The sequence below is a fragment of the Danio aesculapii genome, chromosome 15 (assembly GCF_903798145.1).
Source record: "Danio aesculapii chromosome 15, fDanAes4.1, whole genome shotgun sequence".
Lineage (NCBI taxonomy): Eukaryota > Metazoa > Chordata > Actinopteri > Cypriniformes > Danionidae > Danio > Danio aesculapii.
In genome coordinates, this window is record NC_079449.1 from 28,413,963 (window position 1) to 28,439,632 (window position 25,670).

Consider the following 25,670-nt stretch of genomic DNA (forward strand, 5'->3'; position numbering starts at 1 on the left):
AATCATTTTTTGCAATGAAGTCTCATGTATTGAGGTCTCTTGATGCCCAATGCCACGAATGGCTAAGATTGGATAACTGGATTAACCTGCAAACTAATCAAAGATCATAATAATGAATAATCATAGAAATTATGATTAATAATGATTAAATAAATAAAAATGAATCATTTAAAAAATACCAGTACAAATGTCCATCCTCAATCTCCAAACGCAAGATAACAAGAAGACTGTGATTGTTATTAGATGTCTGTTCATCAAGTATGTAAGAAAAATAACTACAGTGGTTTCTCAGCTTGCAGAAACATTCATTTTTATTTGTGAAATATCGCACTATTTTCCCATGAAGTGATTATATTATTCTGTCACATGGGATAGAAACAATGCTTTATTCACAAATGTTTTATGCAACATTCAAGTTTTGCAGATAGGCAGTGTCACATTCCTGGAGGACCACCAGCTCTGCACATTTTCCATGTCTCCTTAACCAAACATACCTAATTCTGATCATCATGTGTGTGACAGACAATGGAAACATCCAAAACTGAAGTGCTGGTGATCCTTTAGGAATGTGGTTGAGAAACACTGAGTTAAGGAATCGAGAGGCATTTGGGATAGCACATAAAAAGTCAAATTCTTTAGATTTTTTTTATAGCAAATGCATCTCTTGTCTTTTTACATAAATATACATTTACATGCCAACTCAAGCTGTTTACATATTGACAATAAAAAAAATTATTACAATAATGTTATTACATATAGCCCCTTTATTGAGTAACTCCCTACCCATGAAAACAATACGGTGGTATTTATAGTCAATATTACAGTGTTTTTGAACCATACTATAGTAAAGTACTTTAATTAATCTGTTATTGTTGTAAACTGTAATTCTACAGTTATTGTGGTGATACAACAACTAAAGAAATATAAACTAAGCCAAGTTTTTTCTAAAAAAAAGGGTATATTGTATTACAGTACTGTACACCACAGCTTATGTAGTAAAATCTAATGTATACCACAGTATTCATTAGTTCATCAGTTCACTAATACTACAGTGTACTATAGCATTCATTAACAAAGTGCTGTAAATACTATAATACTATACACTGTAAAAAAAAAAGGTCTTGCCGCCTTAAATTTTTTTAGTTGAATCAACTTTTCTAGTCATCTCAACTTACATCAATTAAACTGACTAAAAATATTAGGTTAAACTTTGTATAACTTAAATAATGAAGTCAAAACCTTCAAATTAACTTAATAAAATAAGTTAAAGCAACATAAAAATATTTGTTGTCTTGACTTTTTGATATTAAATTTTTACAGTGTGTGCTGTACAATAGAGTTTATGGTTCAAAAATGTCGGATGCAGTGTCTCAACTATCCCTATTGCAGGCCCCTGCATGCCCTCCCACTCTCACAGCAAGGATGCTATTAATGAGTGTGTTGAAATGTTGTGTTTTCCAGGGGAAAGTGACCAATGAGCTCTCTCAGGTTCTGGAGGAGGAGGAGAAGAGATGGCTGGACACCCTGAGCATCGAGGAGTATCAGATACCCCTGGCCCGCACAGTTATTCAGGTCAACATTTACAATCTGTTATGTATATAATAAGGTATTGTGCTTGACGAATGAGGTCAGAGCATGTGATATCACATGTTACTTTCTCATTTTCTCAGTATTGATTTTGCGTATATAATGGCCCACTGTTCATTGCCATCTGCATTCTTTAGACACTGGGTCTGTTGTTAAAATAAAACGTAAGAAATTTCATCCACGCACCTCTGTGTAACAAGAAAATCATCCTCTAGCTGGAGCCAAAGTAAATAAACACTTCCCATTGTGAGCGTGTTTCCATTACAGCACATTGTTTTTGCAGGCTCTGTACTGCAACCTAGTGGTCATTAAAAGTATAAAGGAAAGATACTTTAAACATAGTCACTATATTTGGTTGATAAATTAGTAAGAGTTTGTTTGAGGAAGATATTTTAATACCAAGTCGAGGAATTTAAATATTTTTCTAGCAGGTGTGGTATACATCATAAACATATTTTATTTTGTGATTACAGAGGCTACAGGAGGACCTTGAGAGATCTGCAGCTGTAAACAGACATTTGGGTTCACGGGTTGCACAGTGCAGTCTCAATGGACTGGCAGATTTCCTGTACAGGTGGGGAAATAATACATGAAAGCTACACTAATGTTAAAAAGTTTGGAGTTAAATTGATAGAAAGCCACACAACTGTTTTCAACACTGTTAATAATGCATGGTTATGATAATATAGACCCCAATCAGCATAGTAGAATGATTTCCTTTGACACTTGATGCTGAAAATTCAGCTTTGCCATCACAGGAATGAATTACAATTCAAAATAAATAAAAAAGAAAATAGATTTTTAAAACTGATATAATATATCTAAATATAACATTTTTACTACATCTTTTAATCAAAAATATGCAATATATATTAAATAAATAATATATTTCATAAGTAATACAGTAGGGGAAAAACAAATTGAACAGGTCATGTTTTTTTTCCTGGGAATAATATTTCTAAAGGAGCTGTTGACATGGAATTCAACCAGATTTTGATAAAAACCTAAACAATACAAACATAAATAAAACAAACAAAAAACAAATCAGAAAAAATTTTAACATTGGAATGACACGAGGAAAAAAGTACTGAACTCCTAAAATGTATTTATTACTTTATATAAAGGGTGTTTTTCTGGTGATGACAGCTTAAAGACACCTCTCATGTGGAGAATGAAATCATTCATTCATTCATTTTCTTTTCAGCTTAGTCCCTTTATTAATCTGGGGTCGCCACAGTGGAATGAACTGCCAACTTATCCAGCATATGTTTTTTATGCAACGGATGCCCTTCCAGCTGCAACCCAACACATTTTTTATATTATCTATTGGATTCAGGTCAGGTGATTGGCTGGGCCATTCTACAGCTTGGTTTTCTTTCTCTGAAAACATTTGAGAGTTTCCTTGGCTGTGTTTTGGATTATTTTCTTGATGAAATGTTCGCTTTGGTTTCATATTCATCTTCCTGGTAATGTAGATGTTGGACTGAAGCAGCGAATATTAATTTACAATGACAAAGGGCAGAGGGATTTACTGCTATCTGGGCATTCACTCCCTTTCTACAGCTCCAATTTTTCATGTGTTCAATAGATTTTTCATGTGTCACTTAATTTTATTTCACATAACTTAATTTCTAAACTAATTAATATGATTTCTTTGTATATATGGATTTCTTTGGTCGTAACCAACATCTGATGAAAGTCAACAGCACCTTTAGAAATATGTTTTCTCAGAAAAATGTTGACATGTTGAATGCTTATTTCTCCCACTGTGTATGTTTTGGTTAGTATAAGAGAGTTTTTCAAATCTATTCTTACTAAACTATCCATTTTGGAATATTTAATTCATACTTGCTGAATAAAATCATTAATTTATTTACATTTACATTTAGTCATTTAGCAGACGCTTTTATCCAAAGCGACTTACAAATGAGGACAAGGAAGCAATTTACACAACTATAAGAGCAACAGTGAATAAGTGCTACAGGCAAGTTTCAGGGATTTACAACAAATAAGATCTTAAGTGTATAAAATGTAAAATAAAACGCATTCATTTGGTTTTAATTATTTAGCTAAATTAAAATGAGCTATTTTTCAGGATTCTGGTTCAAGCTCAAAAGAGCAGCATTTATTTAAAATGTAATTGAAATGTATTAATTAATTACAAATATATTTATATTTCTAAGTTCCATAGCACGCACATGTTGTTAATGACAACATATTTTTCAGTACTCAATGGGACAATTAACCCCAAAAATAATTTCAAGCTCTGTATGTTTTTTTCTATAATTTTGAAGAATGTAATAAACAGAAAATTGATGCCAGCTACTCACTTCCACAGTAGGGAAAAAAAACTATATAAATCAGTACCTAACATCAATTGTTGGGTCTCAACATTCTTCAAAATATCTTCCTTTATGCAAAAACAGCAAAAAAAAAAAAAAACACATATATTTGTAATAAGGTGAAAGTGAGTAAAATTATGCCAACATTTTTATTTTTGGGTGAACTATCATTTTAAATAACTACTATACCAAGTACACTGTTGAACGATATCGAAATGCATCATATTAATCATACACCATCCTTAAAAGCTTTGTTTTTGTTGTACAGTTTTCAGAGGAAGGTGGAGATGTTCCACGAGATGCTGGTGAGCAGCTTTGGAGAAAACGAAGACGGTTACATCGCTAAAACCATCGCCCTTGCCAACTGCTGTCCATCGTTCAGGTTCACCCCCTCAACAAGTCATTTTACATTAAGAGCTTCTTGGCTTCTTTTACTGTGTTTATAACCAAACCTGTTGTGTTTAGGAGCTTTGTGCAGCGTTGTGGCCAGTGTGACCCCTCGACCAGCGAGGACTCTATCCGTCGTGCCAACAGCGCTCTGGACAGGATAGTCAACTTGAGTGTGCGAGTGCTGAACGACAGGCTTTTCGAGCATATCAGGGTGAGGCTGCCACCGATCACCCCTCGCTTCCTCACACAGACATGTTTGCACGCACATATTCTTCAGATACCGCATGTTCGTCATGTGCCTCTGTCCAAGAATATAAAGAATATCTTATCAGCATTTCCCCTATGACTTGTTCTCAAGGATGTTGTTTTGCACGACGACTCTGGCTCTGAGACTCGAAAATAGCAGCGCAGTGTGAAAAACACTAGCGAATTAGATGTTTTTGGCCTGACGCCGCTGTGTGGATTGGCATTACCAGCTCTCATGGGTCGCATAGTTTAGCTGCATCCTTTTTTTGTCAAGGTGGGACTACAACAGGAAGTTAGCTGGACTCTCTCAACTCTAAATCTGAAAGCCCTCACATCCTGATGAAGACGAATATAGTACATGCAGTGTATACTGTTGATGTAATTTGTAATTGAGCGCTTTCTGTCTTGTTTCTCTTAGCCCTTCTTTGATAAGCTGATTAAACGGAAATGGCTGAGCAACACTGAGCCTTTTGAGCAGATTGAGGCACTTATTAAAGAGCACTTCAAGAAGTTTCGCAGGATGGACAACCCACCTTATGAGGTAAACTGAAGTGTTTGGAATGTCAGTTTCCATTCATCCAAAAAAAAAAAAGCATGGAACTATGAAATAACGTCGTTTTTTTTAAGTAAGGGATAAAGTACATCCTGGCAGAGTTGTTATCGCAGGATAAAGCCCGACAGGCTCATCATTTATAAAAGAAAATGTATTCAGCTTTTTGGATTCTTTATTCTTTGTATCTACAATGCTATTTAAGATTCTGGTCATTCAAAATTCTGTGGTTAAATATTTTTTCTTAAATGAGTAATAAAATCTATATAGTCTAGATATTTCTTTTAAGATATTAAACAAATCCAACAGTTTTATTTTTGAGTTCAAAGTGTATGTTTCAGGAGCAGTTGAATGTGAAATCTACACATATCTATCTAATTTACTGTCAGCTAGAGCAGTGTTTCTCAACCACTTTCCTGGATGACCACCAGCTCTGCACATTTGCCATGTCTCCTTAACCAAACACACCTGGTTCAGATCATCAGCTCATTAGCAGAGACTGATTATGGTGGATCATATATTATGGTGTTGGAGTTTGTTTTTTGAAAAGCACCAGCTGACTGTTGTCTGTGACCTCTGTGTCCTGTAAGGTCCTTGTGGTGGAGGTGCACCGGCGTGTGATGACTGAATATGTGCGGGCCATCATGAGGGGCAGAATCATCTGCACATCTCTCAAAATGAGGAAGAGGATGGCTGGACGCCTTCGGGATGAAGGAAAGCACCTAAAAACGCTCTTCAAAGAGCTGGTGAGTCACTTTTATAGTTAACGTTAATATTTTTTTTCTCAAGATATCTTTCTCTCAAGAATTATTTCGAAATATACAGTTGAAGTCAGAATTATTCGGCCCTCTTTGAATTTTTTTTTCTTTTTCAAATATTTCCAAAATGATGTTTAACAGAGCAAGGAAATTTTCACAGTATGTCTGATAATATTTTTTTCTTCTGGAGAAAGTCTTATTTTTTTATTTTGGCTAGAATAAAAGCAGTTTTTATTTTTTAAAAATCATTTTAAGGTCAAAATTATTAGCCCCTTTAAGATATTTTCTGATAGTTTACAGAACAAACCATCGTTATACAATAGCTTGCCTAATTACCCTAACCTGCCTAGTTAACCTAATTAACCTAGTTAAGTCTATAAATGTCACTTTAAGCTGTATAGAAGTGTCTTGAAAAATATCTAGTCAAATATTATTTACTGCCATCATGACAAAGATAAAATAAATCAGTTATTAGAGAGGAGTTATTAAAACAATTATGATTAGAAATGTGCTGAAAAATCTTCTCTCCAATAAACAGAAATTGGGGAAGAAAATAAACAGGAGGGCTAATAATTCAGGGGGGCTAATAAATCTGACTGGCAAATGATATATATATATATTTATGTTTATATATACAGGGTGGGCCATTTATATAGATAGATACACCTTAATAAACTTATGTGGCATTTCACAAGAAAAAAAACCATAGTGTGCTTGGTTTTAGCGTAACTTTATTCTTTCATGAGTTATTTACAAGCTCCCTTACATATAGTAATTTGCCACAAACAGGATGTTAATATCACCAACTATTCCCATTTTATTAAGGTGTATCCATATAAATGGCCCACCCTGTACATATGTTTTAGTTAATATTTGTGATCAAGATATATGAAATTTCTAAAAGTATAACATATGAATGAAATACTTTAGTATTATAATGAGGCGGTTGATTCCGCTGTGGCGACCCCTGATTGATGAGGGACTAAGCCAAAAGAAAATGAATGAATGAATGAATGAATGAATGAGGATCATAATGATGATTATGATAATAATGAGTATGAAATTTTTATACTTTTTTAGGTATGAAACAAATTGAACTCCTAATACAGTATAATAATTTAACATGGAAAATGTAGACTTTACTGAACATTTAGCAAATTTGGAGATTAGTTTTTAGTCTTTATATATAAAGTGTAAATTTTACAAATAATGCAAATTCAATGTTCTTTAAAAATTCCCAGATTTATCACAATGTCATGTCCTGTTTTTAAGTATCTTTTAAGTACCCAAAATCATCAGGCAGCTTTCAAACAAAAGAGATGTTTTGAAGAGAATGGGCACTTCAGGAGCGTGCATAGAAGGCAGATGGCCAAACAGGCCCTTGGCTCCAAAGGGCATCTCTATGACCCACCCAAATGCTGCTTTCCCCTGTGCAGCGTCCGCCCCTTGCTCCAGTTAAAACATCCGTTTGTCACCTCGGTGGACAACAGGATGCCTTTGTTTATGGAAGAATGTCCTGGCCTGGGCCTTTGAAGCCATGACTTGCCTTTAAGGTCAAACTGAGAGTCAGGAAGAACTGCCTTGGTGTAATGGGCATACAGATATTTACCCGCGATTGGAACAACATGTGCTCCTATACTTAATCCTCTAGGTTTTTGTTTTTCCAGACACCCGGGTAAAAATAGCCTTTTCTGATTGTACAGAGCTGTTTAGGCCCCTGTGATCTTTGGCATTCTGTCAGAAGTCATTGTACATTGTACTTTTGGAAAATGCCGAATTTAGTACCAAACAGTTGAGTTTGAAGTCCTGAAGAAATCAAAAGTGACAATTGGCTCATTATATTGGCTTATATTTAAGCTGTAGTTGTTTTATCATCATCATTATTATCGGTTTCTGAGACCAAATTTCAAAATGCATGCTAAAACTTTTCCAACTGATCAGATATCCGGTTGACATGAAGGATAAGGAAGTACAAAAATTTATATGGACTTTCATACGTTGTTAAAGTTTAAAATTTAACCTACAGTCCAAGTTTAGCAACTCACCTAGAACATGCTAACAGCATGGGAAAATATACTAACAAAATGCAAACGCATGTTAGAGAAAGTTTTGCAATGTGTTAAAACAAGATGTTTTAAAATATGCTAGTAGTAACATGACAGTTCATGCTAGCAATGGACTAAAACATGCTAGCAAAATACCAATTAAGGAGATCAATGTACTAAAACATAGAATCCTGTTAATCTATACTAGCAACTTGTCATATTACCACATTTTTCACTCATGATAGCAATATGATAAAACACAATAACGTAGCATCATGTTAGCATCATGTTAATAAATGCCTGAATTGTAAGCAACACCCCAGCAATCTTCATTCAGAACCTTCATTCAGCAACCACTCATTTCTTTAAGTATTAACATTCAGCAAAGCTTTTTCATAGCAAGAGAAGTCTGGATTCAGCAATGTACATATTTTTAAATGCTCCCTCTTACCAAACATTATCATACAAGTCCTTCAGACCATTTATCCATGTAGCTACCTGTCATTTATCTATCACTAGCAAAGCTAAGTTAGCGATGCTAGTGTTAAAATAAGCTAAGGACAGGTTAATTCATTTGAACAAAATGCAATAATATTGTTAGCATGTTTTAGCACATTGCTAACATGTTAACAATGTTTTAAAACAAGGCTGTATCAGAAAGCTCTAAAATGCTTCTTTCTAAGGCAGGAAGGTATCAAGACATGTCCAAATCCAAATTCTGCTTCACTTCCTCTCTCCAGAGGTCCCTTCTTCTAATAAAATTTGTCAGAAATGGAAAGCTCAGGTTTGTGGGATATCGAAGGCAGCATGCATGTGTCCTTCGCTGCCTTCGCTATTCCACAATCCTGAGCTTTCCATTTCTAATAATTGAAAAAAAATGGTGTCTCAAAGCCTTTTTGTTTGTAAATGTACATTTTTGACCATCATTGTAGTACTTCACTTAGTACTGCCTCAGAAGTTTGTCTGAAACTGGTCTTATGAATTGTCTTTATGCACAAAAAATCCTCCAGAGTGACTGCATGATTTGGTAATGAGTCAAGAAATCAGCTTTCAGACAGCCCAAGTTAATTCATAGTAGCATCATGTTTAAAAGCTAGCAACAAGCTTTCTTTTACTTTTTCTTTCCATTTTACCCTAAGTTGAAATTTTAGATCTTCAGGCAAGGCTTTTTTCTATTAAACGTACTGCACAGTATGTACGTTTTTAACTTTTCTAAAGCATAAAAATAGCATAATATGTTTGCAGATATTTAAGGAACCCGCTAAGTAAACATTATTGTTTATCTGGAAAACAATGCTGAAGTCAGATATTGTGCTTTGAAAATGTGCGTTACGTGCTGGAACGTCTGTCTTTGTTTTGGTCATTCAACCCACCCAATGCCAGTTTAGCCAATTATATTCAGCTCCCTGGGTTGCCTCTGTGGAAAACAGCATATTTCATTCATTCAGTCAGTCAGGAAGGCTCTCAAAGCATGTGCCCGCGACCGAAATGTGACCTCCGGTGGACAGAAGCAGACACAAAAATGAGACACAGATTCAGTGTTCCACATGAAGTGGTTATTAATAAGCAAATAATGTGAATATTACAAGTGTAAACATTAAGTGAGCAGGTTACATTGTAACCCCCTGTCCTAGCAATACACTACATGACTAGACGAATGATAAGCAATTTGGCTATTTGCACCAGAAGAAACACAACAGAAATTTAAATACAACTGTTCAGAAGCACAAAATAGTGCACTTACTGCACTCCAATGAAATGATAAGGTTTATAATCAAATAAATACATATTAAACCTCTTGAACATTATTAAACGAACATGCTGAATCACTGATATGTGTTGGCTTGCACTAAGTCACAGTTCTAAACTTCAACGGTTTATTTTATTTTCAAGATCTGAGGTGAACTGCTGCTGCAATCAGTAGTATGGCAACAAATGTCATGTAAAATGGCATTCAAACTCACATTATTAGCATTTAACACTGAATAAAGCACATGAGGTGTACCTGAGGTGATCATTGTCGGTTTATCCTGTTGTTCAGCAGCAAGAAATAGAAGCTGTTTATAAAATATACATTTCAGGTGTTGGTTAGAACAAAAATATGGAAAATATTCATTTTATTGTGTGCCGTTGCTTTTATTTAGAACATGACTTAAATCAGACTTTAGGCACGATAGTCGGGCACACTCCTGTTGGTGTTGTCAATCTGGCAACCAACACTTTTTTTTTAACCAGGTGCCTGCAATACATAGTTTAACCACTGAGTGTCAAACTTACACACTGCACCTTTAAGCTAATAATTGTGTGATCCAGGGTTCAACGTTTAAAATGTAAAAACCCATAGGAGGGAAGAGAGGACAATCATGATTTCTGTTTTATGCTGACTTTAATCTGAACTTCCTTTACGTGTTCTGCAACTGATTAATTGCAGCATCAGAATGTTTCAGCAGTCTGTTCTGACATTATTGTGATTGTTTACTCCTCTCCAGGAATCCTCAGCCTCCTGGCTCGACAGCGCTATTCCCCACCTATCAGAGATCATTCTCTTGGAAGACACTCCCTCCATCCAGATGGAAGTTGGCGTGTTGGTACGGGAATTCCCGGACATACGGTGAGTGTCTTGAACGATGGCGGACACCTTGCGGTCTCTGATATGATCGAGGTCAGAAAGCAGAGAGCTCAGGTCATCTGACAAAAAATAGGCATTCTGTTTGACAGCAAAAGAGGGGCTTGTAAAAGCAAACAAGACCTTTGCGGTTTCCTGATTTTTATGGGAGACTGTTTGGTTATCCCAGATTCGCATGAAAAATGTACAGTCGTCCAGCTCTGGATCCTCACGAAGACAAAGCAAAAACACCGGCATCCTGCCAGGGCCTGACCTAGAGCTCCGTGCTTTAACCTAGAGAGGGCAGTTGCCTAATCAAGAGTTCTGCAGAATCCAGAGGAAGCGCTCTTTTGTGGAATGCCTGCTAAATAAAGCTTCCAAACTTCAAATGCATGACCTAGATGTGCTGCGGCCTCCATTGTTTAGCTTTAGCAACACCTTTGGGTTTTAAACCAATGCACAGTTGGATCTTCTCCCACCTGCCGTCTGTATCTTCGCACGTTTTATGATTTAGGAATACCGAATAAACAAGAGCCAATGCTGGAAAGGTTAAATGAGGATTTGTGGTACTGCTGTTTATTCAGCAATGTAATGTAAGGAATGTCTAGTTGGTTGTTAATGCCCAACAAACCCAGACAGGGTTATGGGCGTTCTTAATGCTGTTTATTACAAGGAAACTTTACAGTTACCACTGAGGTGACCTCTGATAAACTAGGGACTACGCTGAAGGAAACTGAAGTGTAATGATCTCTAGTCCTCAAATGAAAATTCGGTTATTAATCACCCTAATTTTGGTTTCAACCCCTTGAGACCTTCATTTATCTTCTGAACACAAGCTAAGATATTTCAGATAAAATCCCAGAGCTCTCTGACTCTCCGTAGACACCAAGGGTCATGAGACATTCAAAGTCCAGAAAAGGAATCAAACACATCATCAAAACTTTCTATGTGACTTCAGTGGGTCAACTGTAATCATGCAAAGCTCCAAGAATGCTTTTATATTGCAAAAGAAATGTTAAAACAACTTTGTTTGCTTTTGTCTTCTCTTTTGTATCAGATCAGGGTGTGTATTTATTCTGAGCAGCACAATGCGCAAGTGTCATATTACCTGTGGTAAATGCGCACCCTGATCTAACACCATTGGTTCTTTTTCAATTCAATTCACCTTTATTTGTATAGCGCTTATACAATGTAGATTGTGTCAAAGCAGCTTCACATAAAGGGTCATAGTATATAGGAACAGTGTAGTTCAGTTTGTAGTGTTTCAGTTCAGTTCAGTTTAGCTCAGTTCAGTGTGGTTAATAATCATCACTGAGAGTCCAAATACTGAAGAGCAAATCCAACGATGCACAGCTCTATAGATCCCGAACCATGCAAGCCAGTGGTGACAGCGGAGAGGGAAAAAAAACTTCACTAAACGGCGAAAGTGAAGAAAAAAAATCTTGAGAGAAACCAGACTCAGTTGGGCACGACCATTTTAATAATCTTTTTCTGGACTTTGAACGTCTCATGACCCTTGCTGTCTACAGAGAGTCAGAGAGCTCTGGGATTTCATCTGAAATATCTTAGCTTGTGTTCAGAAGATTAATGAAGGTCTCAAGGGGTTGAAACCAAAATCAGAATGAACATTACTGTCTGTGGAGGGGAAGAGAGCTCTCAGATTTCATCTAAAATATCTTAATATGCACTCAGAAAGTGAATGAAGGTCTCAGGGGATTGAAACAACATGAGGGTGAGTAATAACAAAACTTTGGTTTTTGTAGGTGACATTTTCATCTAAATGTTTTAGATTTTCACTGTCATTTTAGTCATATTTGGTTAACTGACTTCAACTGATCATATGACCTCAAACTATGAATGGTTAAGAAATAGATTGTGTATGGTAATATCTGATGAATTTCCTATCCCCCATACTGTAGAATTAACATTTCATTAAATTGTCGCCATCAATATTTTTTAATAAAAAAGTCTGTTCCAGTACATTTTCAGTATTTCACTCACCTTCCAACCATTGTATTATTACCTTTTTCATGCTTGCGTACTGTTCAAATTTACTACCCAGAGAAAACCACCAACAATCTAGGCATGATTATATGGTGTCATGGCTTTGCAATCAAAAAATGTCATTATAATGGAAGTCAACACCTGCTTCCATTGTTATCACTCGATTAAATTGGTGTTATCAGTGGTTATCAGCTGATTGATGTGGGCCAGTAGGGGGCTTCTGCGCCTGTGACGGTTGGGTTTAGGGTTGGGGTAGGGGTAGATGTTAATAAAACACAATTAATGGGAAATAATATGAATAATTTGCGTTAACTTGCGGTCACAGCCGTATGTGATCTATAGCTGATTAACCATGTGGATGGATGATAACAACCTTCTGAGCCTACCAGTAGGCACAGAAGGCCGCTACTGGCCCATATATATCAGCTGATAACCACTGATAACACCCATTCAATCAAGTGATAACATTCGAATCAGCTGAAGTCAATGGAGCAAAAACAGCCACAAACATAACGAAAGGGTAGTCAATTTGCAGAGAGTGTACTGTTGATTTTTTTTTTTAAATGTTCTAAGCGTTTTCCCAAAATATGTTACATTTGATTTAAAAAATCATTCAATTTGCTGAAACACAGAGAAAGTTGTGGCCAAGTTACGACTCAAAATCATGAAAACATCATCAGAGTGTCTGCGGGGTCTTAAAACGTATTAAAAGTTGATAAATCAATTTTGAGAAAATGAAGGCCCTTAAAGGCATTATAAAGTCTTAATCGCGTTTTTACGAGGTCTTAAATTTTGCTCAAACGTTGTCCAAAGTGTTTGACTCCAAAATAGCATAAATATATCTATTTTCCTCCTAAAATTAACAATGGCGTACTCAATCCAAGTGATTTGGTTCGGGCAGAGTCTCATCCGGCCAAGCTCCTCCATCACGTAATTGTCACGTAATTTGCGACAAACGCGGAAAGGTGATGTGACGCTCTCCACATGTAGTGAAACCATAGAGCGAAACAGACGGCAAAATGTGAAAATGTAAGTTTGTGTATTCCTGGTTGGTGAAAGACAAGTTTAAACAGTGGCTGAAGCCTGTCACTGAAACAACCGCGAGGCCTACTGTACTTATTGTAAAAAGAAAATTAGCATATCGTCAATGGGCATAAATGCTGTGAAGTCCCACATGTAGGATGCCAGCCACAAGAGAATAGCTGCAGCTGTCCATCACCAGTTATTATACCGCTACCCAACACGACAGCTGAACTTATCAAAAGAGCTAAGACAGCAGCTAACTGTTTATTAACTGTTTATTAAGGTAAATGTTTGATACTGTTTAAAACTTAGTGTCGATGAGGTCTTACAATATCTGAGAAGGTCTTTAAAAAGGTATTGAAATTACCTTTAGGATTCCTGCATATACCCTGATCATGAAAATTCATAAAAACATCCCCAACAGCACACAAGGGTTAAATCATTAGATTATTTGTACGTGTATTGCAAACACAACAATACATGATTTATGTAGTGACCAAATAATTGCTATGTTTTCCAGGAGGAAGCACGTCTCTGCCATACTCAACATCCGCGGAATGACCCGACAAACTGAGAGGCAGGAGATCCTGAATATAGTGAAAGACATCGAGAACAGCGACAGCGTGGCACGAGTGTCCCGAGACAGGGCTCTGTTCGCAGAAGTGGCGGTGACGTCAGAAGTTCACTGTCTAAATCTAGGCCTGAGCCGCGTGGCTCTCACTGCCTCCAACCTCTTCTCCAGCATGCGGAGAAGAAGGACTCCGGCCAGGGAAAACCACGACGACGTGCTGTAATGCGTCCCACAGAGCACTGGAACAATGAATTTACTAAAAAGTCTGCAAGTGGTGTTGTCTTTTCAATAGGGACATCGACCCAAATATGGACATCGTAGAGAGATGTTTGAAACTGGATACCTGAAAAAAATGACTCTACAGTTGGCATTACTACAACTGTTTTTGCACAACTAACATTGCGAAGGCTTGTGTGGATGACAGTTGCACCAAAAACATATTGGCACTTTAGGCACACTTTAAAATGGTGTGAATGTGTCTGCGTTATATAGCGAAACAAGTGTCATACTGTAAAAAAACAACATCCCAGGCTCATTTTTGATATGTACCCCTGCATACATTTCTGGACAGCATGAAATAGATCCCAGGAGCTATGTAATTTGCAGTTTTTGTTTTCACGAATCCACCACTAGAGGCCGCTGTGTACGTATTTTCAGATCTCAAATTTCTCTCGCGAGTGCCATTCGCTCCTGCTGTTCTCGTGTAAGTCCACCAGAGGCCGCTGTCGACTCACTGATTGACTGACTGACTGACTGACCAACCAATCCCCCATCCATCGCCTACCCTAAACCCAATGATAGTGTTTTCAAAAGCACTGATTGACCCGATCACCCCTTCACTAAACTCAATCAACAGTGTTTTCAAAAGCAATCTAGAAAAAGAAAAGTCCTCACGGCCACCTAATTTTCACAGCGTTTTTCACATCTTACAACGTACTTACCCTGTTATTTACTTGTTTATTTTATATTTTCCTTTTGTTTTACCTGCTGTCTGCAACCATTCTTCACCAGACTCCAACCCCATTGTCACGGTCAACTCCTCTCCGCGTCTCCAAGCCTGCCAACTTGCGTGGTGAGCCACCGGACAAACTGGTAACAGCGGAAAAGCCAAGGTAAGCGGTCAGCTGGTAGTGTGAAATAAAACAGGAGCCATCAGTGGTGTCATACCACCCTGTAGCGTTCATTTTAAAGATGACAATAAATGCAAATATTCAGAAATGCCTGAAACGTAACCAAACGTAGCTCTGGCTACATAATTCGGGCTCTCCAGACATGCATACGGGGGTATGTTTTCACAATGAGCTTGTGTTGAAAAAAAGCACAATTTCAAGTATTTTACAAATTAGGTTTGTATGGTTTTTACGAACACATAATGGATATACTGTTTGAAATGACAACTAAGAGTGACATTTTGGTTGATTATTGTAATACAAAAAATGTGTTTGTACATGAGGACTTGAGAAAATAGTTCTCAAGAAAGGTCGTGCAGCATTTCGTTTCTAAAGGTCCGTTCACACCAAGAATGATAACTAGACTTTACTAATTGATCAGTTGTTTTAGGTAAATTATGACCGTGAATTAAGAGTTTATTCTCTCATTTTATTCAATCGTCGCCACTAATGTTTGTTCAGTTGTTTTATCTGAATGTGGTATATACACAGCTAGGGTTTGAAGCCAATGAAAGGTTTATGTGACTCTTTTCAATTTCATAAGGTTCCTTTTATAGCATCGAAGTTGCAATGTAATTAAAATACAATCAGTTAAATATACTTAAGCGTTCATTTAGTTGTTCAAGTGTATAACGAGATGAAAGACTGTGTAAATGCAAGTGCTGTCAGTAGCAGCAGGGAGCGCAGAAACTCCTTTAAAATACTGGAGTAAAATACATTTCCGGCGACGCAGTGGCGCAGTAGGTAGTGCTGTCGCCTCACAGCAAGAAGGTCGCTGGTTCAAGCCTCGGCTGGGTCAGTTGGCGTTTCTGTGTGGAGTTTGCATGTTCTCCCTGCGTTCGCGTGGGTTTCCTCCGTGTGCTTCGATTTCCCCCACAGTCCAAAGACATGCGGTGCAGGTGAATTGGGTAGGCTAAATTGTCCATAGTGTATGTATGTGTTTGAATGAGTGTGTATGTGTTTTCCCAGTGGTGGGTTGCGGCTGGAAGGGCATCCACTGTGTAAATAGATGTGCTGGATAAGTTGGCGGTTAATTCCGCTGTGGTGACCCCAGATTAATAAATGGACTAAGCCGAAAAGAAAATGAATGAATGAATTTCCATATTTTAAAGACATGGCGAGGGAAAATGGAATTTAACGCAGTGCTTCTGATACACACTTTATATCGTATATTAATCAGGTAGTGAAGGTCGGTGATTTTTTTCGGTGATTTCCCTTTTGACAATCGTACAGTTACAGACTGAACTCTTACGAATTAGCCACTAAACTGACAAAACGTAATATAGTTACATTTCCTTGTGAGGTCAGGCTGGCAATTTTGTATTGGTGCGACAGTTGACCAGCTGACTGAAAATTAAAAGTCCTCCTGCATATACCCCATTGACGTCACAAATGAACGTTACATTTTTAGTGAATCATTGACTCAAATTCATTTGTTCACTTGTTTTTGGTAAATTGTGTCTGCAAATTCATTAGTTTTCTTATTTTATTGATTCATTGCCACTGTTTAGCAATTCATTCACATATTTTTGTTACATTTTGACCTGGAATTAAGAATCAATAATTGTTGTTATTGTTCCTGGTGCGAACAGACCTTTAAAAAGTGAATTTCATACATCTGGTGTATTTTAAAATGTTAATAATTTTCAGGGCCGCAATATATATTTTTGTGGAATTGATATATTATGATCTAAATTTATAGTGCAAACATCTCTAGTCTTAACGGATCTTAAATTGCAGGGGTCCCAAGTGTGTGTATTGTAAAAATCGTAACTACTGATTGTAACACTGCTCTGATTCGAGTTGTTTTGTTCTTAATCATATATTTTTTCACTTTGGCTTTTGTGACGATAACTGATAGGAATGAAATTTGACTCTTTTCTCTTTTAGTTGCACATGACTGAAGACTGATTTTAAGGTACTAAGCAATTGCAGTTATCTTTAATCTCTCAATTGTTTTTATCCTATTTAAGTGGATGATTTTGTGATCCATTCATCCTTTAGCTTGTCAAGAAAGATACATGTATTTGATTATTCAGATTTACCTGTGAAAGGAAAATCAAGAGAGACTATTTATGTATTGCAAGTCTTATTTATTGCACCAGTAATTTCATTCAGCTGTATACAAAAACAACCCAAATAAATAACTACAACCCTTAAATAGATATTTATATATCAATTCCCTAAATACTGATGGACAGAATCATTCAAATAACATTTGTGGATTGTATATTTCTGTGCCACTGAGTTTGTCTGTTGAAAATCTCATATTTCATCTAACGTTTCATCTATTCAGCGTATATTTGAGGAGTCTGTATATGAGCGACATGGAAAAGAAATCAACCGAACAACATTTCAGTAAATTTTAGGGTACTCCGAATTAAGCTACAGTATAAATGAAAGATGTTGACGTAAACTGATATTTTGGTTGTAAGTGGAAAATTTATTTTACTGTGTACATAATAAATCATGTAGTAATAAAAGGATTAGATGCGTCGGCTTTTCTTTGACTTTTTTCACTGTGGTGGCCGAGACATTGTGGACTTTTTTTAATATACAATCACAGTACATTATAAAAATGGGGGGAAAAAAAACTAATTTGAAAGAGAAAAAAACAGAAGGGGTGTATACACACACACTGAAAAAAATTATTCAAAGATGATTCCTTGGATTTACTCAATTTTTTTACGTTAAGTGGTTGTAAACAATTTATTTGGGCTGAATTTAAACAAACAAATTAAGTTGAACATTGCTCAATTTAATTTGTTTGTTTAAATTCAACACAAAGAAATTGTTTGCAACAGTTTTGCGTGCAACACTTTTTTCAGTGCACATTAAAGAAAAAAATACAATTTTGAATATAATTTACAATTTACAGTTGTCTTTTAAGCCTTTTTTCTTGTAAAAGAGAGAAATAGTTTGAAAGTAATACGGCATTTCAGTAAGCAAAATATTTAAAAAATGGTTTTTGGTTTGTAAATTTGCATTTACGTATATCTCATTTTGTTAATAAGATGAGAAGATTAAGGAAACGTGTTCATTTTATGTAATGAACAAAACCAAACAAAACATTTTCCCATAGAAAGGAAAAGTCTTTATCAGCATTCTCAGTTACAAAAGGGGAAAATCTTTAGAATAACTGTATTGGCAAAATTAGTGAACTATGGGGAATCTGGGTGTTGCTTACAAAAGGAACAATTAGTATCAATATCTTTTTTGTATTTTGCTAAGAGAGTATTCACTGGGTATGTATGATAAATAATTTAAATGAAACTTCTTTTATCTTATTTGTAATTAAGTAGCTATGAGCCATATTTTTTCCAAACAATATCACGAACAAAAGAATGGCAATAAAAAGTAACATTTGGAACTGATGCAATTCTATTAAGAAATAAAGAGTGTATTGATTTGCTTGAAGAAGTTGCAGAGAGACAGCATTGTAGTAAAAGGGTCTAAAGGGGAAAAAGTAGAAGGATGCCTTGGAATAATCGAATAACTCCTGATGGTATGGCATCAAATACAACAATCAAATACAAATCGATTTAGAAATAATTCTTTATCCTTTAATGACTGGTCATTTGCATTAAATGATTGACTAACAAGCAGAATATTTGCTTCAAATCGGCGTTGATAAAGAGATTGTTTTTGTATATAATATTTTGGTTATTCCAAATAAAATACTTGTGAAGAGAGAGGTTGTGCTTGTATAACAGTGACCAGGCAAGAAGAAATTGCTTATGAAATTAAGATCAGTTAGCTGGTGAGACATTGTTGGCTTGTGGTGCTACGAATAGCTTGCCTTGACGTCATGTCGACCCTGACATTATCATGATGATCCTCTGCGGCCGCTGTCCTTGGTGCTGAGCGCTGGTCGTAGACAGGGAAAAACGCACACACCCCCACACACGCTCACACACCATAAGAATTATTTATCACACAGTGAAGCAGTGAAAAGTATAGTATTCAATCATGTCTGACTGTAGAAAACATGATTCTGTTGTACTTGCAGTCGGCACCAATTTAATGGTAACACGATTAACAGCTCAAGTTAGATTTATTTGTATCAGATCTTATTGTTTTACAGAAAGTGCAGGGTGTCATTAACGTAGTAATTAACGGGAACCTGCTATTAAACAGCTAATTAGCTAAAAGAGGTTTGATTTCACACTGATTTCCTGAGGGAAAATATGAAGATCGTTTAAGTTCACCTTAGTGTGCATGTGCTCGAATGTTAAGAAATTGTTCAATGAAATTGCTTATTACCAAAAGGACAAACACCGATTGATTATTTCCCTTTACCAATGAATCCACAGTGCACTGCCATAAGAACGTGCACCACTTTTAATTCTTTTTACCTGGAAATATTGAATTTCCAACAAGGCAAAATAAATGACATTTACATTTAGTCATTTAGCAGACGCTTTATCCAAAGCGACTTACAAATGAGGACAAGGAAGCAATTTACACAACTATAAGAGCAGCAGTGAACAAGTGCTATAGACAAGTTTCAGGTGTGTAGAGTCTAAGAAGCAAAGCATTAGAATTTTTTTTTTTTTTTTTTTGAGAGAGAGTACAGTTAGTGTATAGCCAGAGAGGCAGTTAAGATTAGGAAGGAAAGTGGAGACTAAATAGTTGAGTTTTTAGTCGTTTCTTGAAGACAGCAAGTGACTCTGCCGTTCTGATGCAGTTAGGGAGTTCATTCCACCAACTGGGCAGATTGAATGTGAGAGTTCGGGAAAGTGATTTCTTCCCTCTTAGGGATGGAACCATGAGGTGACGTTCATTCACAGAACGCAAGTTTCTGGAGGGCACATAAATCTGCAGAAGTGAGAGCAGATAAGAAGGAGCAAAGCCAGAGGTCGCTTTGTAAGCAAACACCTTTTAAATACCTTTTAAAATTTTACAGAAAATTTACCCAGTAAATTTCTATTTGATTTTTTTTTTTTTTTTTTTTTGGACATTGACAGCTCCTGTTATTTCTGCAAACAATTGTCCAGTTTCCAAGCAGTTTTGGTCACTCCTGGGTTCTCATGTATTTGATTCTGTCAATGCTTTGAATTGCTTTAGTCTAAAAGACATTACCCCAAAGGATAAACCCCAGCCTGGAACAAATTATAATGTTTTTTTTTATTTTATATGGCAAATTTTTCATTCACAAACAGAAATTTGCAAATAGTTACCCATCCTTTTCTCATTTTGTAACTCCCATGTTAAAATCCCTTCATTCCTGAACTAATAAACAGATGTATTTAAAGGAGATTCTCCATTTAGTTGCTTTCCTTGTGATTATTTAAGCGTCATTGTAATTCATTCATTTGTTTAATTTTGTTTAATTTAGTGATTTTTATTATTATTATTATTATTATTAATAGTAATTATAATAATTCCTTTCATTTATATAGTACTTTTCTGGACACTCAAAGTGCTTACACATTGGGGGAATCTCCTCATCCACCACCAGCATCTACCTGGATGATGCGAATGGCAGCCATAATGCGCCAAACCGCCACACCAGCTGATTGGGTGGAGAGGAGAAAAGAGCGATGAAGCCAATTATGATATGGGGATGGTTAGGAGGCCATGATGGACAGAGGCCAGAGGGCAAATTTGGCCAGGATGATGGGGTTAAACCCCTACTCTTCCAGTCAGGAACTCGTTTTAATGTCTCATCCGAAAGACTGCGCTCACTGAGCAGAATAGAGTCCCCATCAATATACTGGGGCGTTAGGACCCACACAGATTGCAGGTTGAGCACCCCTGCTGGCCTCACTAACACAACTTCCGGCAGCAACCTAGCTTTCCTATGTGGTCTCCCATTCAGGTACTGACCGGGCGCAGCCCTGCTTAGCTTCAGTGGGCGATCATGTGATTTGATCATTTTTTTCCCTTTCAGTTTAATGATATTTTATTTGTATGTTGATTATATTTTTTCCTGTAATTTTGTATATTATTGAGCTTTCGTTTAGATCTGCCTGTGATCCCTTGGATTTTGTTCTGATGTCCTTGAATTGTAAGTTCAAGCTAAAAATAGATAAATAAAAGCAGCAGTCTTGTGAAGGCGCACCCTATACTGACATTAAGTTGAAGAAGCTGTTGAATAAAGTTGTTATCTGTGCACAATTGAATCACTGAAGCCATATAGTTAAGATTTGAGAATATTCAACAACAAAAAAAGAGAAAAGGGGACTTTCTGCTGTTTTAAAATGTAATAATAAATAGCAGACATATAGGGCAGGTTCATCTTGAATGAGTCCTTCATCAAAATGAAATTGTTAAACTTGATGTCTAAGAAAATGTAACTTGAGTATGCAAGAAAACATGAAGAATGTAGAAACACATAGGAGTTCTGCCAGAAAATATCATCTAAATTTTCACATTTCTGTTAAATATTTCTTCTAAGGGCTAAGACACAATACAATTCAGTTTCCTAATTCAAAATAAAGGTAAAATCAGCTATAAAAATACAGAAATATCCTTTATATTAGCACATTGTGTTTGTGTTTTAAGACATAACTATGAACGCAATAGAAGGATATCACATGAACATGAATGTGATGCTTGGTGATATAAATACTAACTTGATTGTGCATGTAGATTATGTAGTGCATTTCTATCTCGTCTCTATCTCACTACTCCCTCGTCATCATCATCATTTAATCTTTAACTTAATCTTTTAGAATTACACAACCCCAAATCGGAAAAAGTTGGGACAGTATGGAAAACGCAAATAAAAAAAGAAAGGAGTGATTTCCAAATTCACTTTGACTTGTATTTCATTGCAGACAATATCAACAAAATGTTTCAGATTTTTTTTGTGTGGTCATTTGGTTTTTGTACATATACATTCCTTCCTGTGATTCAGACCTGCAACACATTCCAAAAAAGGTTGAGACAGGAGCAATTTAGGGCTGGTAAATGAGGTAATCGGGTTTAAATAATGATGTGATTTGAAACAGGTGATATCAACAGATGATTGTAATTATGATTTGGTATAAAAGCAGCATCTAAAGTTGCGGTCCCACTGGGCTTTTCCTCCCATAGACTTCCATTCATACGCACGCGAATGCATCAGACCGCGAACGCAAGGTCATGCGTCAAGTTTCGCATGTTGCTGCTGTGCAAAGTTCAGGCTTGGTGAACTCTGACCTGCGAAATCGCATCACTTGACTGCGTGAGACCAATCGAGGATCAAAACATGACCTCTCTGGACAGAGATTTAAAGCCTGGAGCAATCGCTCGCTTTTTTAAATGTCTAATCATCTTGTTTAATCCCGCCCCTTTTCGCAGCACCGCACGACAGAATTTCGCACACACAAAGCCCAGTGTGATCGTAGCTTCAAGCTGGGTCACACTTGACTTTTCCTTACATAGACTTCCATTCATACGCACGCAAATGCGTCAGACCGGAAACGCGGGGTCATGCGTCCAGTTTCGCAGGTTGCTGCGGTGGAAAGTTCAAGCTTGGTGAACTCTAACCTGCGAAATCGCATCACTTGACTGCGTGAGATCAATCGAGGATCAAAACAAGACCTCTCTGGACAGAAATTAAAAACATTGAGCAATCGCTCGCTTTATTAATGTCTAATCATCTTGTTTAACCCCGCCCCTTTTAGCAGCGCTGTACAACAGAATTTCGCACAAACAAATCCCAGTGTGACCGTAGCTTAAGAGTCTTGTTCTTGAGAAGCAAAGATGGGAGATGATTGCCAAAAAATATGTGTAAGTTATTGAAATGTTTAAAAACAATGTTCCTCAAAGAAAAACATTTGGATATTTCACCTCCAACAGTGCATGACATTATTAAAGATTCAAGGAATCTGGAGGAATTTCAGTGCGTAAAGGACAAGGGCGCTCATTTCATGTTCAAGTTCAACTCATTTTATGTTTATTTCTGTAGTGCTTTTATAATGTAGATTGTGTCAAAGCCGCTTAACACGGAAGTTCTAGTGAAGTTCAGATTTCGGAGTTGAAGTTCAGTTTAGTCAGTTCAGTGTGAACAACCGTGATCTCTGATTCCTCAGGCAGTATTGCATCAATCCTCAATCTGTAAGCGACATCACCACATGGGCTCAGGAGTACTTTGACAAACTTTTGACAAGTAGCACAATATGTGTTACATCCACAAATGCCAGTTAAAATTGTACTGTGCCAAAAAGAAGCCCTACGTTAACAGTATCCAGAAGCGTTGTCGACTTCTCTTGGCTCGGACTCTGAGGCATCTGGTATGGACCATCACACAGTGGAAAGTGTACTGTGGTCAGATGAATCAGTATTTTGGGGAGAAATAGACATTGTGTGCTCTGGACCAAAGAACAATTATAATATTTATTATAGATTTTTTTTCTGCAAATGCAAACTAGAATCATTTACCAGTTTCCAAATGAATTTATTAGTGTGATCTGTTTAGATATTATTTGTTGGATGGGTTTCAGGTTCTGCATCTTAATTGCATCATTTCTGAAATGGAGTACATTGAAACACATGAATAAAAAAAATTACATAATAAAAATGGTTAGTGTTTATTCAAAACCCATCATACCCACAATTTACATACCAAAAACTGGTATTTATTTAGATTAATTTCAATTATGTTTAGCAGAGCAAGGAATTTTTCACAGTATGTCTGATAATTGATAATATTTTTTTATTCTGGAGAATGAAAGTAGTCATTTTTTATTAACCATTTTAAGATCAAAATTAATAGCCCCTTAACCATCGTTATACAATAACCTAGTTAAGCCTTTAAATGTCACTTTAAGCTGTATAGAAGTATCTTTAAAAAATATCTAGTCAAATATTATTTACTGTCATCATGGCAAAGATAAAAAAAATCAGTTATTAGAAATGAGTTATTAAAACTATTATGTTTAGAAATGTGTTGAAAAAAATCTTCTCTCTGTTAAACAGAAATGAGTCAAAAAATAAACGGGGGGTTAATAATTCAGGGGGGCTAATAATTCTGACTTCAACTGTATATTTATATATGTGTGTGTATATATACATATATATCTCCTCTCTCATGAACTATCCTAAATATTTTTGTGTTGACAAGAAAAAGGCGACAATCAAGTATCAGCTTATTATTAGCTTAAATTTCCGCAATTTATTGAGACTGATGACTGATATATTTATATATTGATATTTATAGCCTGTATTATGTTCTTCAAAGTGAACAACAAATGACGTAGTCTGTTTCTGTTAGAATCGTTTTCTTAATATACGCTAGATGGCGCACTTCTCTCTCTCTCTCTCTCTCTCTCTCACACACACACACACACGCACACACACACACAAACACATACATACACAAATCCCTCATTTAAAGAGACAGTTCACTCAAAAACGAAAATGTACTCATCATTTACTCACACTCAGGTGGTTCCTAAATTTTATGAATGTATTTTTTCAGCTGAACACAAACATAATTATTTTGAAGAACGTTGGAAACCGGTAGTAATTGATTTCCATTATAGGAGAAAAAATATATGGTCAATGGTAACCAGTTTCCAAACATTCTCCTATATAACTTCTTTTGTGTTCAGCAGAGTAAAGGCCTATACTATTCAAAATAGGCCTCAAAGACAGCATTCATTCATTAATTTTACTTCGGTTTAGTCCCTTATTTTTCAGGGGTTTCCACAGCGGAATGAACCACCACCTATTACGGCCCTTCCAGCCACAACCCAGTACTGGGAATCACCCATATACACTCTCATACACTACGGCCAATTTAGTTTACTCAATTCACCTATAGCTTTTATCTTTGGACTGTGGGGGAAACCGGAGCACCCGGAGGAAACTCAGGTGAACACGGGGAGAACATGCAAACTCCACACAGAAATGTCAACTAGACCAGCTTGGACTCGCAACCTTCTTGCTGAGAGGAGACGGTGCTGAGCCACCGTGCCGCCCTCAAAGCCATCAAATGGGTGAAAATAATTTTGATCATCATTGTGATTAATACATATTTATGCAAATCAACTGTCTACTTCCGATATGGACTTATTCAAATGCATAAAAGATTTATGATCACACAAAAGCTATTTTAAAAATCTCATTAGGAAAAAATAATTAATATAAAGAAATACACTGTTTTAATGGAGAGACCCACTTAAACATTGTTCAGTGGAACTAATTGCTCGGAATAAACTGTCAATTTAAATCTCTAATAATCAAATGACTAGTAATAATAAATTATCAAAGGTTATTTAAAAAGCCTTTTTGATCGCTTTTTTGAACTTATGACAGTTAAAAATGACAAGTTTACATGAGACTGAATAATGTTGGATGCTGTGCCAGAGAGGTATTTAAGGTTTAATATTGTGCATGAGTTATTTAAAATTGAAGCAAGCAGTGCAACATGATTGTGGTACATTTAAT

At 36.3% G+C, this 25,670-nt stretch overlaps 1 protein-coding gene across 1 annotated transcript in view; it reads left to right on the forward strand.

The window, feature by feature from the left end:
* exoc3l2b (exocyst complex component 3-like 2b) overlaps positions 1-17,776 on the forward strand; it is a 57,302-nt gene extending 39,526 nt beyond the window's left edge. The window contains 8 exon segments of the mRNA XM_056473361.1: positions 1,462-1,572; positions 2,061-2,161; positions 4,198-4,311; positions 4,395-4,530; positions 4,984-5,106; positions 5,706-5,861; positions 10,408-10,529; positions 14,071-17,776. Coding sequence (XP_056329336.1) covers positions 1,462-1,572; positions 2,061-2,161; positions 4,198-4,311; positions 4,395-4,530; positions 4,984-5,106; positions 5,706-5,861; positions 10,408-10,529; positions 14,071-14,344 — 1,137 coding nt within the window. The 3' untranslated portion in view covers positions 14,345-17,776.
* Positions 17,777-25,670: the final 7,894 nt, after the last annotated feature.